The 17,259-nt window shown below is 42.7% G+C and overlaps 1 protein-coding gene across 3 annotated transcripts; it reads right to left on the bottom strand.

Moving 5' to 3' along the window:
* Positions 1 to 826: 826 nt before the first annotated feature.
* GSTA4 (glutathione S-transferase alpha 4) lies at positions 827 to 16,963 on the bottom strand. 3 transcript variants are annotated; one of them, XM_074333075.2, is made up of 8 exons: positions 16,852 to 16,963; positions 15,800 to 15,904; positions 9,897 to 9,948; positions 8,361 to 8,493; positions 7,350 to 7,491; positions 5,485 to 5,616; positions 2,716 to 2,854; positions 827 to 979 (listed from the first exon to the last, which is right to left on the bottom strand). In XM_074333075.2, exons 2-7 carry the CDS (start codon positions 15,884 to 15,886, stop codon positions 2,732 to 2,734), a joined length of 669 nt encoding a protein of 222 aa, XP_074189176.1. In that variant the 5' UTR covers positions 15,887 to 15,904; positions 16,852 to 16,963; the 3' UTR covers positions 827 to 979; positions 2,716 to 2,731. The 3 variants fall into 3 exon arrangements, with proteins under 3 accessions (XP_074189176.1, XP_074189175.1, XP_088651785.1); XM_074333074.2 differs by lacking the exon at positions 827 to 979 and having other exon boundaries at positions 2,270 to 2,854; XM_088795659.1 differs by lacking the exons at positions 827 to 979; positions 15,800 to 15,904; positions 16,852 to 16,963 and adding an exon at positions 15,231 to 15,764 and having other exon boundaries at positions 2,270 to 2,854.
* Between the last annotated feature and the right edge of the window lie 296 nt (positions 16,964 to 17,259).

The raw sequence follows: 17,259 nt of genomic DNA, 5'->3' as shown, positions 1-17,259 counted from the left end.
GAGCCTCCCGTCACCTCTCTGCTTCTGCTCCCAGTCTCATGTGTTGGGGTGCAGCCCCGAACACTCCAGCACACTGATATTTTTGAGGCTAAACGATCCAATGCCTGACCCCCTTCTACTCTATTCCCAGAGTCTGGTGGCTCATGCAAATGGGAGGAGGGCAGGGAGTTGAGACTAAAGGGTAGGAGTCTGGACCAAAAAGGGATTGTGACCAACTGGGGTGATGCCACTGGAGGCAGGATGGGGGAAAAGGGGAACTTATTTCCAATATGGGAAGTGAATTATACCATGTAAGGTCATGTAATCAACCATGAGCAGGAAAGACATGAGACCCTGTCTCCATTGGAGACAGCTTGGCCTCTTGTATTTATTTTCTCTAATCCTCTAATGCAGCACAGAAGCCAACCTTCCTCCTTGATTGTTTCTTCAAAGAGCCAGCATCGAGGACCCCCTGTGTCTAAGAGAATTAAAACCTAATGAGCAATGTTTGCAAAATGGCTTAAGGTCTACATAGCAGGCTCTGTCTCGATTAATATCATCAGACAATGGCACTGGATAGTAAAATCACACCAAAATAGTAGTATAAAATAGCCATCCCACAAAACTCAATAGCAAAGATCCCTTAGTGTGTTCTCAAGTCTGTGTCTGGTCCCCATGTGTAACCTTCAAATGAGTGTAAAATGTTTCTCCTCCCTGAAGAGTTTAGGAGGAGCAGGCCAGACGACCCCCCTCACTCCGACATCAATTGCAAGCTCAAGGTGGTACCCACAAAAACACCCTCAGGTTCAACAACCCGCTAGAAGGACTCACAGAACACACCGAAAGCTGTTATACTCACGGCTACCGTTTATTACAGGGAGAGGATACAGATGAAAATCAACCTGGGGGAGAGATGCACAGGGCAGAGTCCGGGAGGGTTCCAAACATGGAGCTTCCAGATGTCCTCTTTCTTTGGAGTCGCGGACGACATTAGTTCCTCCTGGCAACCATGTGTGACAATGAAGTATGGTCAGCCAGGGAAGCCCACCCAAGCCTTAAGTCCAGAGTTTTTATTGGGGCTCTATCACGTGGACATGACTGACTGCCCATGGGGCTCATCCATCTCCAGCCCCTCCAGAAGTGAGCTGACACCCCAGGATCCAAAGGCCATCGCCCCTCCCCCTCCCTACATTGCATTGCTGGTGTGGCTCCCAGCTCTCGTTCTGTCACACTGTTCCTATCTGGCTGGCCCAAGGTCCCCAGGCAAACAAAGACACTCCAGTGTGACATGACATTCCAAGGGCTTAGAGATCACCTTCCAGAAGCAAAGGTCAGACCGGTCTTCGGTTTGGCTTTTGGGAGGGGTGATTCTTTTTACCACACGCTCCCTCATTTTCTTCTTTTTGTTGGCCTTGCCCTCGGGATGTTGGCCAGTGCCTGGGCCGCCTCCACAGAAACAGCGGCCTGGGCCGTCATTGCTCCTCAGGCCTGCCCCAGTGCTACACCCGTCACCAAACCCTAGCTCTTCCAGCAGTTCTACATATTAGAGTGGTAGCAGAGCGCTCACGCTGTGGAGCATGAAGACAAATGACTACCTGGATGCCTGCCCTTGATTTGCCTCTAATAAAACACTAAGGTGCTTGCAATGATTGTGATAGGCATTAATGATGACCTCAGGACTGTGTTTTTATTTTTTACATCTGAGCAAAACCCCTTGGGCGGTAAAGGATGAGTGTGTTCTCTCTCTGCAACCCTCCTCAAAAACTTGCCTTTCCTTGGTTTTTAAATGTTTGAGTATTTGATACTCTGAAAGCAGCAATTCTACCTTTTCGAAAATTACTTCTGTTGTTTATACATCTACCTCCCCTACTGTATGGTAAATATTTCTAGGGCAGGGGGGCTCCGTACTAGGGTTTTGCCTCCTGGCACCTGCCTGGCACATGATAGGTGCTCAATTAATATTTGAGATGCAAATCAACACATGTTTAAAGCAGTATGAACAAACCATCCTTTTAGTTCTGAAATGCAAAAAAATAGCAGCCTACAAATAACCATTTGAGTAGTGAGATACAAGTGATATACATTTGCAGTTTCTTATACATTTGTCAAATATAACTGGAAGCATAAACAAATGATAATTATGGTAGCCTGTGGGGAGTACAACTGGATAGCTGGGGGGCAGGGCTGAAAACACTTCCAACTATATTGCCTTTTATACTTTTTGAACCATGTGACCTTTTGAACCATAGATTCCAAACAATTGAATTAAAAAATTCTAGCAACAGGGCAATGATTTGTAAACTCTTTATTTTGGCTAATAATTGACGGCATTCATTATTACCATTGCTCAGAGGAGAGTTCTTCACTAGACAGTCTGTTGTTATCAGACACTAAAAATTAGGAAGAGACCGGAGGGGATTTATAATGGGAGGAGAGGAGAAAAGAAGCTCAGAGGAGAACATGAGGTCCTGTCCAACCTTGTTATCAGGAAATGAGTTTAAATCAGATCTAACTTAAATGCCAGCCTCTCCAAAAAGGTTTTCAGATAAAGGTCACATAACAATCATTCACTGGACAAAAAAAAGTCTGTTTCTAGAAGAGATCTCATTGACATGAAAGACCCAACTTAGGAATAACTATACATAGCACCACGACAGAGCTGGGATCACGGCAGCCTGGCATGAATTAAGATACTACTGTAGATACAGCAATTTCTAAGGAGGACCTCTCACTCACAGATGCTTGTGTTGTTTTATGGCATAAAGATGTTGTAGACGGTTCTCACATAGATTTCATCCGGAGGAGGCTTCTTCTGGCTTCCAGGTTCAAGGAATTTCTTGATTGTAGGGATATTGCTCATTTTCACTGTGTACTCCTAAAAAAGGAAAACACTGAAGTTCAAGGTTCACAGCAAAGGTATTAGCTGTTATGAAAATACGGTTGTTCAAATTGGCCCATCAAAATTTGTTCAATAAATATTTGTTGCCGAGATCCAACCACAACCATAATCCAGCATCTGTTTAGGGTCTGATCCCTTGGTATGATTATTTACAGTTATTGACGACAATAGCTGGAATCTAGATAAGGCTTTATGCAAATCTCACTGTCCACATCAAGATGTGAATTCTTTTCAGCGATATCAAAATAAAAAAAGATACTTAGAAAAGGATTATGACACTTGCTTAAAGAGAAAAAAGGAAGAAAAAAAAGACATGGGAAGCGCCTTAAATACACTGATTTGCTCAGAGAAAATGCATGAGTCATTTAAATAAAAGTGCTTTAAAAAGTCATCAGATGTTACAATTTACATCATCAGATTCAGCTTCCTTGCACTTTTTTACTTCTAATAAATGAATCCTCTTTCTGGCTATGTGTGGGAGATGGTCTGTTGCATTTTTTGTAGCTTGGGGCTCAGAAACCAGTTATTTATATAAACTAGAAGAAAGGGAAGAAAAATACCATATTTTTCATTCATATAGTCCAATCTTACCAATTCTCAGTAATTGAGAAAAAAAGTCTATTTGATCTAGTGAAAAATTTGAACTATACAAAGAAGTGTATATCCATCAGATGTACGAGTAATTATTCTAATAAAATCTTTCAAAGAGGTCATTTATTTAAAAAGCTACTACTTTAAAAGTAGACTATATACAAAGCACAGCCTTAATGAAACATGCACACACATATAAGCATACATATATACGTCACTAATACTAATAAAAAGTAATAATTGTGTCAATTAGTGCTATGTAATTATGACAATGTTCTCTTTTTGTGACTTACTTGAAGTATTTGTATTATCTAATTTTGAATATTACACGAATATTTAGCAGCTTATGCCATAAGATTTATCATGCAAGATTTACCTGTGGTCCATACTTTCACGTATAATAAAACTTCTGTGACTCTTGACATTTTTTTAACCCTTTAATTAATGCAGGAATGACCCTTTAATTCAACTCAGATCTGGTGTTAGATTATGAAGTCCTTTAATATTGATGCTTGATCTGACCAGAGATTAAAATTGTATTTACACAGATGTGCCTGAGGTTTAAAACCAAGTTATCAGCATCACAGATGGAAAATACCAGTAGGCCCCTGGGCTATTCCAGGGACCTATTGTTACTAAAGTCAAATTAAACAACCATCTCTGTGTTTTCATGAAGAAATAAACAGATAGCTAACCTATATGATGGCTACTTGCCTTGTTGAAGATTTTTATTCTCATTTTCTGGGTGTATGCATTTAAGTGGTGGTGGTTGGTGTATCAAAATGAATTAATTATTTTTTTTTAAATATGTGTGTTACTCTTTGGAGTATAAGTGCATATCTCTCTTGGCTTTCGATAACTTGGTCAAAGATGTGTCAGTGTGGTCTATATCAGGGATTGACAACCTCTTTCTATAAAGGACCAGATAGTAGATATTTTAGGCTTTGCAAGGCATATGATCTCTATTAGAACTGCTCAGCGCTGCCACAGTAGCACAGAAGTCGCCACAGACAATGCATAAACGAATGGGTGTGGCTTTGTGCCGATAAAACTTATCTACGGACACCGAAATTTGAACTTCATATAATTTCATGTGTCATGAAATATTCTTTTGACATTTTTTTTCAACCATTTAAAAACGTAAAAACCATTCTGAGCTCAAGAGCTATCCAAAACAGGGGGCAGGTCTGATTTGGTCTGGGGTGGTTGGGGCGCTGTAGTTGGCCAATTCCCAGGGTACAGGAAAGCTCATTTGACTTGCAGATAAAAGGCTAAGGTTCTAGGTGAAAGTCAGGGACCCACTAGCTGGTCCATCTCGGCTGTTGTCTTATTTCTCATGGCTCTCTATTTTCTTATGTGTATACTGAAGGCACTGGATGAGATTAGTTTTTTTGGGAACCTTTTATTCTACTGGCAAAAGCCCATTTATATCTATGCCAGAATAATAGTGAGGAACAAGAAGAGCCACACACAGGTCTTTCCTTGGAATTTCCGGGGAGAATGGCGGGAACTCTTTGGGATGATTTTAGGGTGCTCCTGAATAGCCCTCAGAACTTACGCTTGGACATTTCCAATCTGAGAACACGTCATTTCTGAGAATGGGAACCATGCCCCGATGAAGAGACTATTTCTGATGCTGACGCTCAAGCCCTCCCATCAGAACATTCACCAGGAACAGGTGAGGACCGCCTCGTCCACGCCGTTACCTCCATGGCAAGTCCCTCCTGGCAAAGTGTGGATGGAGTGTGTCCCAAGAGTGCAGTTATGGAACAAAACTGAGACAAAACTTCTTTCACATGTAAATGATCTCTCAGCTCTAAAGATTTGGGGAGCAGAAAAACAATTTCAAGTCTGTACCTTCATTTCATTTTACCAACTAGAAACTAAAAAAATTACAGACACACACACAGACACAGACAAACACACACACACACACACAGAGCCAACCAATCAACAGACATTGAAGGAACACCTAAAAGTTCTGGGCCAATCTTCTAATATGTGGTTTTATTTACCTGGAGGTGAGGAAATGAAGACAGGATATTGGGAATTTTCTCCTCTAGAGCCAAAATGGTTTGGAGGAGAATCACATCTGCAAGGCTCATCTGACTGCCAACGAGAAACCTTTGTCCGTGCTCCCTTAGAACCTGTAGGATACAAATGTTTTGCATCAGTTATAATATTGTACATAGAGAAACGGAGGAAGCTATTGAATCAGTGCAGTATCTGAGAAGGGTGAAATGATAGCCTTGTCCTTTCATCCTTTTATAAATAATCTCAATAAAGAAGCTCCCTCTATCAGAGAGAGAGAGAGAGAGAGCGAGAGAGAGAGAGAGAGAGAGAGAGAGCGAGAGAGAGAGAGAGAGAGAGAGGGAGAAGGAGGGAGGGAGGGAGGGAGGGAGGGAGGGAGGGAGGGAGGGAGGGAGGAAGGGAGGGAGAGGACACAAAAGGTGTAAAAACAAAAGCATCATTAAATATCTGCTTTATATTAGAATAAAACACTGAAAAGGGGAAGGAAATATCAATTCTGGATTCATCATCCAGTGCTTTAAAAGGACACCATTTTAAATATATTCCTACAGAAATGAATTAGCCCTGATGAATTCAGGAGGCTGGGGAAGAGGAGAGTGAGGTAGGAAGTAAGCGATAGGTCTTCGCCAAGGAGTCCGATCTCGTTTGCCAGGTCTGTGTTTCAAGGAACATCAGCACTCGTGATCATAAATTAGATGTGACTATAAAAAACAAAAGCAAGTTTCTTTTCACATCTTCTAAGACACAGAAAATTAGAAGCGTGTGAGTTCATCTTGACTCCCACAGTGAGACTAACATATAGGTGCAGAGTCACAGGAATAGATGATTAGGGAAAGCAAGGAACAGTGGTGGTAGGAGGGAGATCCCCTTTGCAGTGAACTCTTGGATGCCCCTGAGTGTAAGGACGTGTGCACACATATGTCTGACGGGAACTCTGCATATGATTCCAAATCAAGTAGAGCTACTGGAGCCAGAGTGGAAGAGTACAAGGAATCCCGAATTTGCAGTCAGAGGGCAGAGTTCTACTCCTGGCTCCCCACCTTGGGCACGTCACTCAAAATGGTAACCATTTTTAGCTCCTATGTTGGGAGGAGCCCTGACATAGTCTGCACCACAGGGACATACGAACAAGGCACCTGTTCCTTTCTTGTCACACCACATTTGTGCATTATCATATTTTACATTCACAAAGTGCCCGTGGGCAAGAGACCATGAAGCCAAGCGACAAAAGACCCCAGGAAATATCTCTCCTTAAGTCTAATTGCATGAAGATGGCCAGAGGAAGTTTGCCAATTCCATATTTTTACATTCTCTTCTTCTGTTTTTGAATCAAAACACTTAAAACAATTCCTCTCAGTTGAGGAAAAGAGGAGTTTGAAACTCAGAAAAGCAGATAAGAGCAATTAAGACTAGGGGAAAAAACAAAACAGAAAACAAAAAAAAGAGCAAAGGGAAGAGAAATAAATAGCCATGGTTCCTCTCTTCATATCAAACTCTTAAGTAGGATGCCAGATACATAACGCTGTTCAGCAAACGTTTGTGGAATGAAAGAATGAATGAATTAGGTAGTTTCTGCTTTTCTGTATCTTACACAGGGTGGGTCCCTGGGGAATGTAAGGAACGATAACGCACATATGTGGTGAGCTCGTATTTTCTCCAGATTTCTGGATCACGTGGTCCTCCTGGAGTCTGAGGGGGTCCAAGACATCCTGGCTTTGGCTTTGTGTCAGCTCTTAGGAGTGCTGTGAATGTAGTGAACCGGGCCCCAGCGTTCCGCTCGCGGAGAGGGCACTGGTGGCGCTCCCTTGTGGTCTGGTTACACGTGTACACACGCTTCTGGACCACCTACCTTTTCAAACACAGGAAAGTATCTGATTATAGCCTTCTGGGCCATGTTGACCACTTCCTTTTGCTGATCATCTGGTTTCAGAAAAGGATGCATGATAATCAGTTCCAGCAGGTCCAGCGTCCCCTCCACATACATGTCAATCCTTAAAACAGAAAAGCAGTTTTCTCAGTTTCCCCTTCTTGGGGCTCCCCAGCGCCCACAACTAAGAATGCTTTTCTCTTACGGCTCTGGCAACGGAAGTACCAAGAAGCATTTATCTACACCTGTCTCTTAAGAGGAAAGAGGCAAAGACAACTCGGGCTGTAATTCAGAAAATTCTTTCAGAAAAATCTGGCACAAATCAGGAAGCACAATAATTACGGCCGCGCTCTCTCCCTGGCCCCTACTCCTCCACTCTCACTCCGGCGCCCACGCTCAGTGTGGGTGGACCCTCATATTTATGAGAAGAGTCGATATTATTTACAGAAGGCTTGGTATGTATCAGGCAGGGTGCTAAACACTCCATATCCATTATTCCATCGAATCCTACGACATTATAAGGAATGTGCCATTATTATCCCCACTGTAGAGGAAACTCGTCAGGACTCCAGAGCTTAACCCTCTGCCTAGGACCATGCATCTAGGTGGTACAAAGACCAGGCTCTGAGTTCAAATTATAATCCATGGTAAAATATCCCAGGTCTTGAATGTTACACCTTCCTATTTCTAATACTCAAGGGCAACAAATTTGCAAGTAAGGTAAAAAGTAACATCAAAGCATTCAATGCTGAAACCTGAGACAATCATACCCCAGATACAGAATCTAGTATCTGAATTCAATTCTATTCTACCGTTTTACTCAGACTCACTGTGCTGATTTTCTAACTGGTCTTCACTACGTTTCTGGGGTTTTGTTCCCTGTTCACACGAATGACACAAGACGTGAAGTAGATGGGGTGTTCTACAGAGGACTGCAAATCAGCTAAGGCATCATAGCTGACAAGCAAGAACAGTCAAGAGGGGCCACCGTACAGGGTTCTCTCTTTGAGGTCCTTGCCAAAGAGATGGTGCTTGTCTGCTATGTAGTGGAGAATGCATCGGGTTTGCACCAGCTTCATCCCATCAATTTCAACCATTGGCACTTGCTGGAACAGCAGATGGTTACCTGAGAATGGAAGCCCAGAGTTAGAAGTGATCTCTTCCCTGTCCCCCAATCCCTAAGAAATGCTCTAGGGAATGAAAATGGACAGGGGGCGGGGGAACACAGCTTTAGGAAACTGTGAAACTCCCTGATGACAGATAACTTCAATGTCATTCAGGGGAGCAAATTGAGCCATAAGCCTGAAAACTAGCATTGTTCTAAACTTTCCCTTTTCATTGTCATCTGGGAGAAATGCCCACCCACAGTGACAAGGCGTAGAGGGAAATTTAGTGGAGATATTGCTTCAGAGCTGCTCTGGCTGATACAGTAGCTCCTAGCTGCATGTGTCTAGTTAAGCCTAAATTTAAACTAATTAAAATTGGGAAAACATTTAGTGTTCAGGTCCTTCGTTACACTAGACACAGCCCGAGTCCTCAGCAGACACAGACGGCTAGTGGCTAAGACATTGGACAGTGCAAAATAGATCATTTCCATCACTGTAGGATGTTCTATCGACAACACTGCCTTAGAGAATCTGATCATGAAGTCTAAATCACCAACTGGTACTCATGTAGACTCGTTGGTTTTTCTCTTTCACAGCCATAGGCCACTAACTATCACGTCTGCTGTCACTGGACAAAAAGTCACCTGTTACTTGCTTGAACAAACCTGTGTCAAACACTTTCCACATATGAAACCCCAGGGACAGATGCAAGGATAGGGTACAGCCTAGCCCTCAAGGGGCTCGCGGATTGGGGATATGTGAAGGTTTAGAGAAGATGAGTACTCAGCCATGACTAGGGATGTCAGGCCAGTGTCACCCGTAACAGGTGGCATTCCAGTCCTGTAGAGTTGGTCTCTCTCAAGGGAGTGTTGAGTTGGGCCTGAGGCCCTTGCTGATGTGGGAGGGAGGCAGCATTCAGGGTTGCTAGGTATTTCTCATGGGGCGAGGGCGCAGAGAGGAGGGCTGACGGGGAGCGAAAGGGGAGCCTTTCATTGATTTCATTTGTTTGGTATTTACTTCAGACACGCAGCCCAGTGCACATGGGAACTTTGACCTTCACGCTTTAAGCAGGACTTGATGCCTCTGAGAATCTGGAGGAGGTGAAAGAGATGTGGCAAGGAAGATGAGGAGGGAAATGATGAAGGAGAGGAAGGGAACATGGAGGTCAGAGGAGGCCTGGGGGGAAGAAAAGGATGGAGAAGGGCTGTTTACTTGGATGGAAGAAGGAACGGCTCCCTCCCCTCAGCTAGCGCTTATAGAACTACTGAACCAGAAGCGATTTTCTGGCAATTTCAACTATTAGTCCTTTGTCTGGTTTTAGGATACTGTTCTGAATGTTTAATGTCAACTGCATCGTTACCTTTCCACCAAATTAAAAAAAAAATATCAGCTTTACCAACAGTTGTCTCATTTCCATACTCACCGTCCTGCAACTTCTGCAACTGTTCTTTTGTTTCTAAAAATTCTTCATCAAACTAAATTTTAAAAAAGATAACCCCCCCAGAAAAAGATACATGTCATTACAGGATCAGGACTGCAAACGCCAATTTAAATTGCCTCAAAATACAAGAGAAAAAGGACACTTAGCACCCACATCTTGGTTTCTAAAGATCACTGCCCACTAAAAGAAACCAGGGCCCAAGGAAAAAAGGTTGATTGTGCTATGTCGGGAAGCAAGGAAGTGCTCAAAGACTAATGAGAGACGTCAAAGGCAAGGCACTTACGACCCTACCTGAGGGTAATTCCCTAGGCAAATCCCGGACAATTCAAGTATCAAGAGTAATGTCAATTATGGACTATAATGCACACCGACAAAAAATTCCTGTGTCCATAAATGATGACACCATAGAAAAGGGAGAAGGAAAAGCTCTTCTTATAGCAGAATTATCACCAACTAATGTAGAATTGTTGTGAATTAATGATAAAATTTTAAAAGTCATCATCTGCGGCCTACAATGTAATAACTCATCCTGATAAGGATCATAAATGGATGCTGAAATCATTGGGTTATAAGACACAGACTATTCACATAATCTCAAAGTATCACCCCACATGTTACTTCCTTATGATACAGGAAAAATCTCTTTGCAATGGAGAGATCTGGAGATCTCACCATCTGTCCAACCAAGTGGCCGAACTTAGCTCCCCATTGGGGAACACTCCGAGAGGTCATGTGGTTGCTGCTGAGACAGAATAGGAAAGATACAGTAAGTAGCACTGTAAAAACATTACCAAAAACATTTAACTTGGATCTAACTGTGACATGAGAATCAGGCACATCCAGAATGTTTGACATTCTGCAATATGTATGGCCTAGACTCTCAAAAGAGTCAAGAGGATGGAGAAAAGAAAAAAAAAAAGCGGGTACTGTTCTAGATAAAAAGAAACTAACAATCAAATGCCTGAATCTTGATTAGACCATGGATGGAGGGTGGTGGTGCAGGGGGCAGTTATAACTGCTAAACAGATATATAACAATTAGATAGACATTTGGGGGACAATAGGATTGCATATTAGATATTACACATTTAGTATTAGTTTTTAGTTGCAACAATGATCTTGTGGTTATTAGAACAATTATTTATTCTTAGGAGGAAGATACCTGCTAATGTCTGCAACTTATTTTCAAAGGATTGGGGTGGGGGGAGAAGTAGAGAGAGAGGAAGGGAGAAAGCAAAGGTAGCAAACTGTTAACAACTGAATTTAGCTGAAAAGTATCCATTGTACTATTGCAATTTTTCTGTAGGTTTGAAAGTTTTCAAATAAAAAGTTGGGGGAAAAAACGGTGAAAACAAGTTTCTCTTTTCCTGACATTATAAAATGTTCTAATGTTAACTTCATGTCAGGAAGAGGAGGCCTCCTCCCACCAAGTCCCTGGATGGTTTCCCACAGATACCTGTCCCTGGGCTGCTCCCCCAAATCACCCAAGGGAGGGATGGAGCTGACCCGCACAGAACTGGCAGTCCTCCCCTCCTCCACCTTCACTAGCTGACCTGGGGCGAGAATTGGCATATGGGCTGTAGGCTGGCTTCTGCTCCTCACCAGGGTCCTCGTGGTCTGAGAAGAGGGGCCTGAGTGCCCCTGGAGAAGCTCTATCTGGTGCTTAGGGCCAACAGTATTTGGGGCATTTGTCCAAACACACAGCTGGTCAGATGTGGTGCAGGTGGTGCTCCCTCCACACTCCTCCTCTCAAGCTTTTATGATCATGACCATTTAAAGCACATGGGAAAGTGTGGGGGGTGGGGTAGGTCGGCTCCCAGGCCCACCCCAGCCCTCAGAGACTCATATTCGGGAGTTGGGAGAAACCAGAATTGTACATTAAAACAACAACAACAAACAAACAAACAAAAAAAAACACCCAAATCCTTCCCAATGGTTCTGATCCTGATTTTTTACTTTTGGGACATTATGCAAAATGTGTGCTCTCATTAGAGAAACTTTTTGTGTCAAGCTTTGTAAAACGATTGGTCAGTAAGAAGAAACTAACACCAGAAGGGGAGATGAGAAGGTGGGACAAAAAGGGAAGGAAAAATATCACCAGACAGAGCTTGGAGGGAGCTTGGCAACCCCAGCCCAAGGCTGGAAGGGTAGAGATGGCATCTGGGTTTCTATCTAACAAACATAGTCAGTTGTCTTTGTTTCCTAACTTTGGAAATCTGTCCTCTTCCACACCGTAGCACTCCATTTTTCAACACTCTTTCAGTTTTTGTAAATGAATTACCCAGAAGTCCTGAATTAGGAGCTTGTGGCTTTGAAGCCTTCTCTTTTACGTGTATTGATTTCCCTTTTAACAAGGGGGATGGATCTAACTGGATTTCTGCACTGGGTGGTCTTCAGCAAATAGAGTCTCAGGCAGCGAAGAAGCAAAATCCAGCACACACCAATGTCTAAGGACTTAAACCAGGTGACAGATGGAGGACAGTGACTCCCTGAATTAGGACCCGCTGCCTTTCAGCAGGTTTAGTTACCCAGTTACTCAGATGTGTGTGCTTTACATGGCAGGCTCAACCCAACACTGTGACACTGGGAATCACAAACTCATCCAGTGGCTGTCAGCCCATCCCTCCTGATTGTTTCGGATCTATATGAGCACAAACTTAGCTAAAATTGTCTTTTGACAAAGAAATGGGGGGATCCTCCCCCCCATACCACCTTTTGGGAATTGATCCTGTAAACCACTTGGTCAGCCCTAGTGAGGAAGGCCAATCAAGCTCCTGCCACGCAGGTCAGAGGGGTGGGCCCCAAATCCAATCTGGGCTAATTATTCTACCCAACCTGCGGGCTCACTGTAATTGGTTTAGGATAGGTGGATCACATGACCCATGTTCTTTTTTGTTTAACTTATTTAGGGTTGGGTTTCCATTACTGTAACCAAGAATATTGACTCAAAGGGGAGTAGGAAGGACAGGGAAGAATGAAAATAAGGGAGATAAAGGATTATATTACATATACAAATAAGATAGCCACTGCAAAGCCTATTTAAAAAAACAATTTGTACACTCAGAAACATAGCGGGTTAGACAGCTGACATACACAAACAGATCAGGTTCAGGCCATGGGACCAAGAATTGGTTCACTCTCTTCTTAACATAATTAGAAAATTTGTCCTGAGACAATGAGGAATGAGGGGTCTGTGTTGAACTAGAAAGACCCATCAATAGTGGCAGTCCTTATTCATATTCTGCCATGTGGAAATGAGGGCCCAATATCATTGGATCGTCCAGTCTCTCAAGCGTACTCAGAAATCAGGTTTTGCATATAAAAATGGTATCAACTAATTTAGCAAAATCGTAAAACACTGTGTGGGGAATTACAATGGTATGCAAATAAACCCCAACCCAAGCCCAACCCAAACAAAAAACAAAACCCCAAACTCCATAGCCCCCATTTGTCATCTTTGGAGGTTGTCAGGGTAACAATTCATTATTCAGAAAATTGATAAAGAGTCCAAATCAAGCATTTATTTTGCCTTTCCTATATGAGCTGCACTTCGAGGTAACTAAATAGTTAACAGGTGAAACATTACTCTGATAAGAGAATTACAGTTAATCAATTCAGGTGAAAGGATCAAAATAGAAAAATACCATTTTGTAATCCCTACCCATGGTGAGGATCAATAGCCGCTAAAACCACTAACTGAAAGGGTAAAGGGGGAGATTTGCCAATGAGTGGAGCAGGCTGACGTCACCGGAACACAGGGATCAAGCTCTGCACGACTGAGAACGAGACAGTCAGACATCACGCACCCCTGATGGCGTACAACAGAAACATGTTCACAATATTGCTCTGTTGGAGCCTGGCAGGAAAAAAAAAATTAAAGATAGAGAAAAGGAGCATGGATTTGATCACACCTCTGGATCCAACTAGCTGTGTGTGAGGAAATATAGAGAAGAGAGGAACACGTTAAAAGTTAAAATGAGGGTAAATCAGCCAAATATAGAATGGGGGAAATTCTACAGGGCAGTTTCTTCACCAGGAAATGTCACTAAAACAAATGCAGATACTCTGCACCCAGGTCTTGGCTGTTAATACCATTTTCTAATAAAAGGGACCAGGGATCCTTGGAGAAATACCTGATTCTAGGGCCAGGACAAGGAAAATACAATATAAGATGAGCCTGGAGCATCATATTGTGTCAGAAAGTAAGAAATTGACAGGGGATGGGAAGAGGATATGTGGAAAGGACACAAGAGCTAACCTGGAAGAGTCCCAATGGCCAAAGCTGGAACATTTTGAGCAAGAAAGTAATTATTGAATTATAACCCACAGTAAAAAATAAATATGCTGAAGTCCATAGTGCTATAAATAAATGATTGAATAAATAAATAAATTGGGGAGGTGGGGGAAAATCTCCCTTACATAAGAATTCTAAATGTAGATACGCCCCCTCCAGGAAGTGAAGCTTAAATTCCCATCCTTCTGAGTGTGGAATAAACTTAACGATTTGCTTCCAAAGAATAGAAGGGAAAATGGTCATTTGACAAGAAGAAACCTAGCAGACATCACCGTCACCAAGCAACCAAGATTAACAGCCCCAGTGATAACTCATGTTAATAGCATGTAACCCCTCCTATGATGCAATGAAAAGGATGCTTCACCTCTGTGCTGTTCTTCCCCCAAACCCCAAACTCTGGCCTAATCATGAGAAAAACATCAGACAAACCCAAACAGGAGGATTCTACAAAAAAACCTGATCAACAGTTTTCAAAACTGTCAAAGTCATGAAATAAACACTGAGAAACACTGAGAAACTGTCACAGATTGAGGAAGACTAAGAAAACAAATGACCTAATATATTGTTGGATCCTGGAACAGTAAAAGTATGTTAGTGGAAAAACTAGTTAAATTAGAATAGTCTGTAGTTTAGTCATGCACCAATGTTAATTTCTTAGTTGTGACATGGTTACATGAATTGTCATCATTAGGAGAGACTGAGTGATAGTTACATGGGAAACCTTACATTATGTAACTTTTCTATAAATCTAAAATTATTCCCAAATATAAAGTTTATTTTTTTTAAATACAGAGGAAAATGTTATAGATTTTTAAAAAATACTGAAAGAAACATAACCAAATGTCGTGTGTGGGCCTGATTTAGATACAGACTGGAATAAACTAACTATAAAAAGACCAGTTTGAGACAATCTGGCTGTTAGATGATAATAAGGAATTGTTAATTTTTTGTTGGATGTGATAATGGTATTGTGGTTATGTTTTTAAATCCTCATCTTTTAGAGATAAAAACTGAAGTACTCACAGATGAACCCATATGATGTTTGGATTTTTCATTAAAATACTCCCACAAAACAAGTGAAGGTGGGTAGATACGGTAGATGAAACAAAATCAGCATAAAGTTAATGATTGTTGAAGCTGAGTGAAAGGTACATGGAATCCATTGGCAATGTTTTCTCTACTTTTGTTCCTACTTGAACATTTCCATAAATATGAAGCTAAAAAAAAACAGAACAAAAACAAAAACACTGGGCCAAAGTTATGCCGACCAGACTATATTAACAAAATTAACAAAAGTTCTAGGAGTAACTGGCAAATTTCAGTTTCATTTCTTTTCTCCTTATTAACAAATATTTGTTGGTGGCACATCAGAAGCCCATGATGAAGTGAAAGTCAGAAATAAAATGGAATTCCATCCACCACATTCCTTTTATAAAGGAAAAAAATCCTTGAAAGGGAGGAATCCTCTGACTCAATGAAGCATGTCTGTTATGTTAGTGGGAGAGGACTAGATCAGGGCTCCGCCATTTGTGTTTTGCTCAAAAGTCTCCAAGTTGTGCGGCAAATCTGTGAAGAAACAGCGCATAGAGTACCTCGACTCCGGCGGCAGCTAAAACCCATCTTACGGTTTCCATCCGGCCTCTTCCGTTGGGATAGTGGAGCTTAGGCTTCTCTGACATGATGGCCTTTCAGGCTTTCTGAAAAAAAACAAATGCAGCAGCTCCTCGTAATTTCGTGTCCTCGACCCAGGGCTCAGGGGCTAAATGAATATTCACGATTTGGGCACAGGAAACTGTTTTGTTTTTACTGCGTTTTCCCTCACTCCATAAAAACATACCACCATCTTAAAACATGAACAAACAAACAAACAAAAAAACCTTGGCTTTCATATCGTTGCTATTTAGGATTTCTTATTCCGTATCTTGGGAAGCAGGGGTCGTATGTTGTAAAGACATTTGTGCTTGGGTAGTAAGGTACGTCTAAGATTTAGATCATCATATACTTGACCTTACAAATCTTAGATTTCTCAAATTCGACGTGGAGAGGCCAGGAATGGAGGGTCGCGGAGAATTTAATTACACACCCACTGGAACCTCTGCAAGTAGTCAGACTTTCACACGCAGCATCTTATAAGATTATCACACAAACTGGAAGGTGGAGAGGCCGAGGGTTACTATTGTCTGCAAAATGTGCGTCCCTCGTCACGCCTGCGGTGGCAGCCCCGGGGTCCCGCACGTCCCCAGTCCCCGCTGGGAGCTGAGCCCCGGGTCTTGCGAATGCGCCCAGGCCACCGACGCAGCCACCCGAGACTAGACTCCGGTGGTCCGCGGCGTGCGCAGAGCTGCCGCCCGGCCCTGCCCACGGAGGATCCGAGCCGGCCTTCCATCAATGGAACAAACTCCGCAGAGACGGTTAATAAAAACACGCACCCTGCCAAGAACGACCCCAGTCGCAGCCAAGGGGCCCACGTCTGCCCAGACGGAGGCGGAGGCGCAAAGGACAGGAGGGTGGGAGACAAGAGAAGGACTGAAGGGGGTGATGGTGGGGAATGGATGGTGGAGTAAGAGGCTGGGAGCCGGGAGAAGAGAGGGAAGGAGAAACAAGAAGGGAAAGAGCGGGTGGGGGCGGCAGGAGGGACACAAACCTGCAGACCGCTAGGAGCTCCGGAGCCGCACAAAGCGCGCTGCAAGCAGCTGAGAGAAGAGACCAGCCAGTGACGAGGAGGCGGTACCGGTGGGCGCGGCTCCGGGAAGATTTCACCAATCGAGACAACAATGTTTGCATGACCCACCCATCTGCAAGGCATTCTGGATAATATGAAAAAAGTTCACATTCAAGTCAGTTTTAACATTAATTTTAGCATTTTGAAGGATAAAATGACTTTTAAAGTGTTGATTAGGTTTGGACTTAGTTAGAATTCCTGTTAGAGATAGAACATAATTAAAAGAAGTCGACATATGCGAAAAGACATAATTCCGTGTGGCTTTATATAGCCCGTACCTAGTGTTTGTCTCTTGGATGTGAGGGCGATCTGGCTGCGACATCTGTCACC

Source organism: Rhinolophus sinicus, chromosome 2 (genome assembly GCF_057876585.1).
Source record: "Rhinolophus sinicus isolate RSI-liver-muscle chromosome 2, RSI-T2T, whole genome shotgun sequence".
Taxonomy (NCBI): domain Eukaryota; kingdom Metazoa; phylum Chordata; class Mammalia; order Chiroptera; family Rhinolophidae; genus Rhinolophus; species Rhinolophus sinicus.
The sequence above is the reverse complement of the archived record's forward strand: the minus strand, read 5'-3'. Positions and strand labels throughout refer to the sequence as shown.